The sequence below is a fragment of the Bos mutus genome, chromosome 10 (genome assembly GCF_027580195.1).
Source record: "Bos mutus isolate GX-2022 chromosome 10, NWIPB_WYAK_1.1, whole genome shotgun sequence".
Classification (NCBI taxonomy): Eukaryota; Metazoa; Chordata; class Mammalia; order Artiodactyla; family Bovidae; genus Bos; species Bos mutus.
This window is the reverse complement of record NC_091626.1, coordinates 98,844,664-98,854,205: the sequence shown is the minus strand read 5'-3', so window position 1 is coordinate 98,854,205 and position 9,542 is coordinate 98,844,664. Positions and strand designations below refer to the sequence as shown.

At 42.0% G+C, this 9,542-nt stretch overlaps 1 protein-coding gene across 12 annotated transcripts in view; it reads left to right on the top strand.

Moving 5' to 3' along the window:
- The window catches only part of TTLL5 (tubulin tyrosine ligase like 5), a 316,526-nt gene that overhangs the window by 45,782 nt on the left and 261,202 nt on the right, over positions 1 to 9,542 (top strand). For all 12 annotated transcript variants that reach the window (XM_070378475.1, XM_070378469.1, XM_070378470.1 and 9 more), the window contains exons 10-12: positions 5,509 to 5,610; positions 7,387 to 7,478; positions 8,261 to 8,368. In XM_070378475.1, the coding sequence (XP_070234576.1) occupies positions 5,509 to 5,610; positions 7,387 to 7,478; positions 8,261 to 8,368 (302 nt within the window). The remainder of the gene's footprint in view (positions 1 to 5,508; positions 5,611 to 7,386; positions 7,479 to 8,260; positions 8,369 to 9,542) is intronic.

Below are 9,542 nucleotides of genomic sequence, written 5' to 3'. Positions count from 1 at the left end.
ATGTTTTTGATTTAAGAATGCATTGTCAGAATAAAGATTATATATGTTTTAGTGTCACAAAATAAAAAAAAGAGAAAAGGGCATATAGTTCTCTATTCATCTGTAGGTTGTGAAATAGTACCAGGGTTTCAGATTTGGCAAAGAAAGCAGACATCCCCCTACCCCACTGCCTCCCTTTTTGTTTTCTACTCTTTCTTTATTTTGGTTTAAAGGTCAAGGCTATGGAATTCTGTCTTGAGGTGGTGGTTTAGTTGCTAAGTCATATCTGACTTTTGCGGCCCCATGGACTGTAGCCTGCAAGGCTCGTCTCTCTGTCCATGGGATTCTGCAGGCAAGAATACTGGAGTGGGGTTGCCATTTCCTTCTCCAGGTTCTGTCTTGAGAACTATTCCTAAATCTTGATTTCATTAAGAGGGAGGTTCAAGACTTAATTCATGATGTAAATTTCAGTATGTGTTAGGAGAGAAGTATTTATAAAGTTGTTGTTTATTTGCTAAGCCGTGTCCAACTCTTTGCCAGGCTCCTCTGTCCATGGGATTTCCCAAACAAGAATCCTGGAGTGGGTTGCCATTTCCTTCTCCAGGGGATCTTCCGAACTCAGGGATCAAACCTGCGTCTCCTATGACTCCTGCATTGCCAGGAGGATTCTGAGCCACCAGGGAAGCCTATCTAGTAGGGTAGTTTAATTCTAGTAAAGAAACTTGTTGAAGCTTTCAGACCTAAATAGAGTGAAGTTTGATATGTAAGAATCTAAATCACAAGTCACAAACCAGAATGCTTACAAGGACATTCACTGAGTAAGTTGGCTGGTTGGAGACTGGAGAACGGTAGATCACATGTCCCACCCGAAGGGCCTTTACTGTTTGTTCATTGGCAGTAAGTAACTGATGTGCAGTAATGCTGGTACTACGGTCTGAATGTGATCTCCCAAGTTCATATGTTGAAATCCTAACCCCTCCCCTGCAAGGTATTAGGAGGTGGGGGCTTTGGGGGGATTAGGTCATGAGGGTGAAGCCCTCACGAATATGATTAGTGCCCTTTTATGAAAAAGGTCCTGGAGAGATTCTTTACCCCTTCCACCTTGTGAGGATACAACAGGAAGGTGCTCTCTGTCTGCCTGCATCTGGACCCTGGACTTCCAGCCAATGGAAATAAATTTCTGTTGTTTATAAGCTTCACAGTTTATGGTATTTTGTTATGGCAGCCTGAATGGACTAGAACAGGTGGTATTGCCAAATCTTCTGGCTGTTTTAAGGGAGGCTGAAAAAAAATCTAGATTTTATTATTAATTATTAAAAATAAGAGAAACTTATTTTTGTTGATAAAAGTTTTTAGACTTTTAATTTTGAAGCCATTTTGATGTTATAGAAAAGCTGTAAAAATAGTATGAAGAACTGCCTTTTCCCTTTCGTCTGAGAACCTCATTCAAATTTGGCCAACTGTCCTGATAGTTTTCTTTATAATACAAGGGTCCAAATTCTGGATCACACATTATATTTAGCTATCACGTCCCTTTAGTCTTTTTTGATCTGGAATGTTTACTCTGCCTTTCCTTGACTTTCATGACTAGCATTTTTGAAGATTTAGGCTGATCTTTTTGTAGAATGGCCTTCAATTTGGGTTTGTCTGTTATTTTTTCATAATTAGACTCAGCTTATATATTTTTGGCCAGAATGTCACAGAAGTGATGCCATGTTCTCACACATTAAATCTGATGGTATATGACAATTATTTAGTGGTGTTTGACACTTAGGACAACATCTGGCAGATTTCTCCACTGTAAAATTGCTTTGTTTTCCCCCTGTAATTGATACACATTATTATCTTATGAAGAGATACTTTGAGACCATGTAGGATGTCATTCCTCATCACATTTTCACCCAATTTTAATATTCATTGATGTTTCTTGCTTGAATGAATGATTACTCTGATGGTTGTCCAGTGATGAATTTCTAATCCCATCATACTTTTACTTTTATTATTTGGCATTTTAGCCCCAGAAAGAGTTTTCTCTCCATCCCATTCATGTATTCATTTGTTTATATACACCAATGTGGACTTAAGGATTCCTGTGTTACTTAATGGGTTATAATCCTTTACTCTCTTGATTTATTCTGATGCTGAAATTGCCCCAGATTTGGCCAGTGGGAGCTCCTGTAAGCTGACTTTGGTGTTCTTTTGACGTGTCCCTTCATTCTTTAAGCACAAGATATTTCAGGCTTATCTTCTTTCTCTGCCCAGCCCTGAATCAACCATATCTCCAAGGAGCAATGATTGCTTTTAATGGATCAGGTGTGTGCATGCTCAGTCATGTCTGACTCTTTGAGACCCCATGTACTGTAGCCCACCTGGGGCCTCTATCCATGGGATTATCCTTGCACGAATATTGGAGTGGGTTGCTATTTTCCTCCTCCACGGGGTCTTCCCTACCCAGTCATGTCTAACTACGACTCCTGCATCAGCAGGCAGATTCTTTACCACTGAACCATCTGCTGCTGCTGCTGCTGCTAAGTCACTTCAGTCATATCTGACTCTGTGCGACCCCAAAGATGGCAGCCCATCAGGCTCCCCTGTCCCTGGGGTTCTCCAGGCAAGAACACTGCAGTGGGTTGCCATTTCCTTCTCCGATTCATGAAAGTGAAAAGTAAAAGTGAAGTCGCTCAGTCGTGTCCGACCCTCAGCGACCCCATGGACTGCAGCCTACCAGGGTCCTCCATCCATGGGATTTTCCAGGCAAGAGTACTGGAGTGGGGTGCCATTGCCTTCTCCGACTGAGCCATCTGAGAAGCCCCTTAATGGAGGATAGTATTTGGAAATCCAGATACAGGTGCTAGATATGCTCATAGTTCTCAGCTATGTCTACTCTTAGGTTCGTGCAATGCACAGACCTAGGAAATATGTGTATAGATATACCTACATGTACAAATACATAGACATTTACATCTTTATTTTTTTTCTGTATCTCTGTATTGAAAAGCAAGAGTTCAGGTGAACACCTCCAATTTTACCTCAAAACTACCGGATTCGTGCTCATTTTTCCCCTTTCCATATTTTTTGCCTTTTTTTCCAACAGCGAGGAATCTGACTTCTGTTATCTTCAACACACGTATTTACTCAGTTCCCTCGTATGTAGCCAATCTCCAACCTTCCTGTTACCACTCCATTCAGATGCCCTCCTTGAGTGAACTTTGACCCCTGTGGGGCCACCACCCTGCTTAGATAACCTCCTCCTTGTATTGCCTCTGGGCTGCCTTCCCGTCCTGTCCACCATCTTCGTCATGTGGGCCCTGCCTGCCACTGGACTTGAGGAAGAAAGGTCTCAATTTTAAATGATGGCCAAGTTATTCAAGTTTTAAAACAAAAAACAATCTGTGTAGGTTGATCAGAACTTGGTTAGTAGGCCAGATCTGAAGTTAGTAGGACCTTTGGTCTAGAAATAAGAAGAAAATGTGGGAAAGTGGTTATCAGAGATGAATAGGGTCTGTTCCATCCTGCTTCAGTGAGGACCGTAAGAACCTCCTGGGACGGGAGGACAGAGGTCACGTGCGCCTGCCTTTCCTCTCAGTGGTCTTCTCCTTTCCTTGTTCTGCTGACTGAAATAAACAAAGTAGCACTTTGGCCCTTTTGGGTAACTTCCACTGGGTTCAGGTTTTTCGTTTTTGTTTTCTCTTATTCTTACTTCTGCTTATGCTCTGTAGAACTGTAACATAAATAATCTTGTCCTTGCTGAGTTTTAGAACATAAATGCTCCAGCAAAAAGGAAGACTAGGAAGAAGAAAACTTTTTTTTCTTTTTTTTTTTTAGAGATGTAGTCCTACTGAAAAAAGGAGTGTAGGGACGACAGATATGTTGGGTACCAGTTTACGGTTGACTGCCAGGCCTTTGCCAATCTTTTCACATTGTTGACCAAATTAGATCAGATACTTGAATTTAGAAGAGGTGAAAAACCTCTTTCTCTGAAGCAGAACTTTTTTTCCTCCTTCTAAATCATTATTTTGGGGGAGAGATGGCAGGAGGTATGTCTCTGTGAGGTAATGTCTGGTTGAGGCAGGCTGCCTCTGCAGGGCCTGCATGGGCCCCCCTCACATTGCACAAGAATTCAGAGAATGACTGGTTCCCTCTTCATTGAAGAATCTCTGAAGAAGAAAGGCGGGGATATATAGGTAAGGTTTACTCACCATAGAATGACGTGGCTGAAGTTAAGTGATAACTACCGGAAGTTTCTGGAAAATCTGAAGTCCTTCTCACACAGTCAAACTCTTGTCCCTTAGCTGTGCATGCCTGGTCAACATTTTCTCTTTGTCCACATCCTTCTTCCTGGCCTCATGTTTGTTTATTTTAGTTTTGAGGGTTTGTCCTTTTTCCACTCTTCTTTTTTGGCTCTTGTATATTTCCAGTACGGGGAATTAAGGAACAGAGATAGTGGGTGAGTGAGAAGAAATAGAGGAAAGGAGAAATTTTAAATGTTGCTCTTTAATGTGGTAAAAATTCATGTTGACTTCATAGTCTGAGTAAGCACATGTAAATAATTTGCAAATCATATGAAAATAAACTTGTGGCCTTCCAGGATTTTTTTTCACACGCTTGGCTGTGCCTCTTGGGACAACTGCTATAGTGAAGGGGGTGATACGGTTAGAGTGGTATGTAAACAGGGAATGATATATTTACCATAACCATTCAACTCGAGTGTCCTTTTGTTGATGTTGAGCATCACTGGAAAGTTTTCTCTCTCCTTGGCTACTTCCTTCAGAGGCACATATATTTTATACTTCAGTCTTCTTTTGACAACAGTCCAGAATATCGGATTGCTGCTCTGTTTTCAGTGGACTCCGTGTTTAATCCCTCTTTTTGCCTTCATTCCAAATTCAGGAATTAATCCACTCTATGCTTACATTTATGCCATTCTGTAGACCTAGCCTTTGTATGCTATTAATGCTGCCATTATTTTCTTAATTTTATAGATCAGTTTGTTTTTTTTCCTGTGGCTCTGAGTTCTAAGTCTATATATTATTATGCGTCCTTTTTTCCTTTTGGCATAATGTTTTCCAAAGAATGCCTTAGTACCAGGTACTATTGTATAGACACTCAAGTGTTTCTTGACCAGCTAATGTGCCCTCATCTGTAGCATCCTATACAGTTTCCCTGATTGTGAATAAATTTGTTTTCATTTTAATCCTTCCTATCAGACTAAGATTTTATATCAGAAAACATCCATGGTTAAGAACATGGATTTTGGAGTCAGTGTGATTTGGGGCAAGTTACTTAATCTTCCAAGTCATATTTTAATGTTCATATCAAAAAAATTAGACATACCAGTCCCTACTTCAAAGAATCGCTTTAATGGTTGAATTAAATGTGATGTTATACATGAAACACTTAGCGCGGGAGTTGGCACTTAATAAGCACTCAGGGTTTGAGCAGATGCCACCCTCTCTTTATTAATATCTCATTGACCCTATGTTTTATTGAAGCCCTATTGTGATATTTAACCTCTGTCTCTTTTATCAGGTTTGCAACTGTGCGATATGACCAAGGAGCCAAGAACATTCGGAACCAGTTCATGCACCTGACCAATTACAGTGTGAATAAGAAGAGTGGAGACTATGTCAGGTACTGACTGTGCCTGAGCTAGGAGCCAGGGAGGTCAGCCTCAGAGGCAGATGCTGAAGTGCACTGGAGGAAAACTTGACTTTTATATACTTGTGACTTAGAGTAGAGCTGTTAGAGTTGTTTCGTGTAGTTTTGAGGCTCACCTGCTATGGCTTCTCTATTGATTGCCCAGCCACAGTGTCCCGTTTCTCCACCAAAATATGCCTGCCTTCCCAAGTTTTGTCTTCCTCATTGTTAAGTTCCCTCACTTGACTTAGGGATGGGAATTTTCTAGGCATATGGAACTTTTTAGAAGCCAAGAAGTTAGGTCATTTCAGCACTTGGCAAAATGTATCAAAAGCTTCAAAAATACTGTGCCCTTTGACCCAGCAATTGTATTTCTAGGAACTTAACCTTAAGAAATAACAAAGGGCATGCACACAGGTTCAGAGACAAGAATGTTCATCCCTGTACATTGTCTGGGGGAAGAAGCAGGTTACTATACAGTGCACGCAATTTCACTTCTTTTTTGAATACATAGGATAACTAAAGCTGATTTTTTTCCCCCTTGAGGGAGTGTGGGGGAGAGAAGAAAACTAGAAGGATAGATTTTAAAATGTGAATAGTCCTTAACTATAATGGATGGGATTATGGGTGGAGGATATCTGTCGTCTTCTCTGTGCTTTTATGTATTTCCTAAGTTTTTCTAAAACATTTTTATGATCAGGGGAAAAATGTTAGGAATAAATTAAATAAGAAAAGAAATGAGGCCATCTCAGAAAAAGATTCAGTGGAACAGAGTACCAGCCCAGCTGTGTGGAAATATTCTTTCTGCTCTGTTTTCTTTCATCCTGATAATTTTGCCAGAAAGTGGAAAAATAAAAAAGAAACCCAAACAGTTACTTTCTACTGAGACTAAAAATAGGTCCCTAGAAGGTCCAAGGAAAGAAAGAAAGGAATCTGGAAGTGATGGCATAGTTGCCAGAGCTGTATAGATTTCATTGAGTGTCCTGTGACCGGTGTTTGGAATTGGTGGAAGGTACAGTATCCTGGACTTTGGAAGATGGGCAAAGATGCAACTGGTAGGTTGAGGGCTGGTGGTGGGGAATAAGGGGGCAGCTGTAAAATACAGGTTTCAGATTGCAAAACCCTTCCAGCAGTCTGGGAATGTACCCTGTTTGTGGCTGTAATAGTGGTGTACTTCATTGCTTCAGGTGTCGCCCTGGAGAGTTTTCCCTTGGGTGATACCTCAAAAGGTATCCCCCAAAAAGCCATGTCTACCACTTGACAGAAGGGAGCTTGCTTCAGATGTCAACACTGTTCTGTTCAGGGTTAGCTCATTAAAATGCTACACAAGATTAGCTCACTAGCCAAGAGACTCAGTTCTGGTCTGAAAATGGCATGAGAGGTGGTTTTGTGGGCACGTGTGACATTTACCTCAAAGGCCAGTTAGTATCCCAAACCATTTCAGTCTATCAATGCATTGTGACCATTCTTAAATTTTTTCACAGTCGCAAATTTGTTCTACTCATTCATGATGCATCATGTTTAGTTAAGGAGGATTTTGCCTTCTTTTTCCCCAACCTCCTTCATTAAGGTGAGCTGTTAATATATGCATTTTCATTTCGATAAAAGAAACTGATACAAAGGCAGATATGACAAAAAAGCACCAAGAAAAAAAAAATGGGTGAATGGAAGTCAGCAAAGGGAAGATTTCTCTAAAGACTATTTGGAAACTCTTATTTCTAGAGGCAGGCCTAGTTGCCTCTGTGACCTTGATCCATGAATCTGTTTTAGCTGTGATGACCCGGAAGTGGAGGATTATGGGAACAAGTGGAGCATGAGTGCTATGCTCCGGTATCTGAAACAAGAAGGCAGAGACACAACTGGTGAGTGCCGGGCCTGTTCCTTCCTGACTTCGCTTCTTGCGTCACGGCACTATTGCCTCTTACCAGGAGTCTTTCTCTCTACTTCTGAAAGTGTCGCTGAGATGTCTAATGGGATCATGGTTCTTAGTGCTAATTTTTCCTGCCCTTTACAAGACAGAGAACAACGGGCTTACTTATCGTGGCTCCCCAAATCCCTTTTCTTGTTTCTAGTTTGGAAGACAACTTTTTCCTTAGTCTTTAGTGAGTTTGTCCTTCTTGACTATCAAAGTGCTCTCACTAAACTACGGTCAGCTTTTTAGATTGATATAACAAATTGTCTTACCTCTGCATTGGCCCTGAGTTCAGATTTTCCTCAGGCAGTCTCTCTCATTCATGTTGTTGAATTAGTGAATGGACGGGGTCAAGTTTGAGTACAAGGGCTCTGAATCAAAGTGGACACTATCACTGAGCCTTGAGCAGAATGAGAACCTGTGCCTGCAGGCCTGGTTCAGTCCACAAAGGGCAGGGTGAGAGGAGGAGAATAAGAAGAGGGGAAGACTCCTTTTCCAGTCTGTCTCTTGTCGTTGGAGGCCACTTGAGTGCATCCCCCAGGACCTCCATTCTTGCCTGCATCCCTCTGTTCACATACATGCCTTGTCCTGGAGCACCATTCACATGGAGCACCATTCACATGCCACGTGAAGACTTCTTTGAATGAGCACGTGTGCTTTTATAATTATACTGTGTTCTGGAATCCAGTCCTAATCCATGCATTATAGTGTTTTTTTTTTTTTCCTCTGTAGCACTGATGGCCCATGTAGAGGACCTGATCATTAAGACTATAATCTCTGCTGAACTAGCTATTGCCACAGCCTGTAAAACCTTTGTTCCTCATCGGAGCAGTTGTTTTGGTAAGAAGACTCAAGAAGCTTAACGTATTTTGTGAAAAGGGGCTCGGGAAGTTGGGATGGGATCCTGGGGTAGAGAGGCTTAGTGATTCTACAGGAGTCAAAGGTATGTGGTGGACTTTTGTTTCTTTTCTAAACTCACGTAGCATATGAAGAGGCCAGTGGTGAGCTTAGTTGGAGGTCCCCTGAGGACTAACCAGCTTTCTGTGTGGGAAGCGGGGATTGGAACTAAGAGTGTGGGTCTCTTTGTCAGAGTGCAATCAGAAAAAGTCTGCAACGGACTGTACAGGAATCCAGCTCTAACAAATATATTCCAGAGCTCTTTGGCAGCCAGACTGGGAACTGTTCCAAGAAGCTCTGGCTGGTACCAGTATGTACTTTCTCCCATTTTCCAATGACTCCTCCTCTTTGTTTCAGTCTTCTTTCTAGTGAGTTCCCCCCCACCCCACCCCACCCCACCTCTTCTTTCTTCCCTTTCTCCTCCTCCACCCCTCCCCTCCCACCCTTAATTCCCCGATTGCACAGAGAAGGAGCAGGAAGCAGTTCATAACTGCCAGACGGGGAGCCTGCTGCCCACTGACCCTCTAGCTGTGACTGTGGCACTGCGGGTACCTGCACCCATTTGCTGTCTGTGCGGCTGTGACTCCTTGGTGAAGGCTGGTACAGTGTCTGTGCAGTCACACAGACTTTCAGCAGGTGGCAGGCTGCGTTAGTGAAACACAGGAGGCTCATTGATGGGGCGGATAATTAAAGGAATACAGTAGTAAGACTGTGAGAGCCCCAGCTTGCTCCAGAGGCAGGATACCAGAGAACTAAAGAACACGCGTGTTAGAGCCTGACAGACTGAGTTTGAGACTCATCTACACTCCTGATTTTCAGCAAATTACTCTAATCCTGTTTCCTCGACTGTAAAACGGCAATAATGAGGGTACCTACCTTCTGAGAGTACCCTGAGATCGAATGAGATGACATGTGCCAAGCACTTGGCACTTATCAGCCCTTAATTTGTACTCCATAAAAATGTTTTTTTGTTATTTTTATAATTAGGCATTATAATTCTTGATCTCTTTAATATTAGATTATCATAGCAGTCTGTACTTGAGGGGCATTCAACAAAGGGAATACAAATTGAGACTCTGAATAGAAGATGGTGGATAAACTAGGACCTAAAATTATA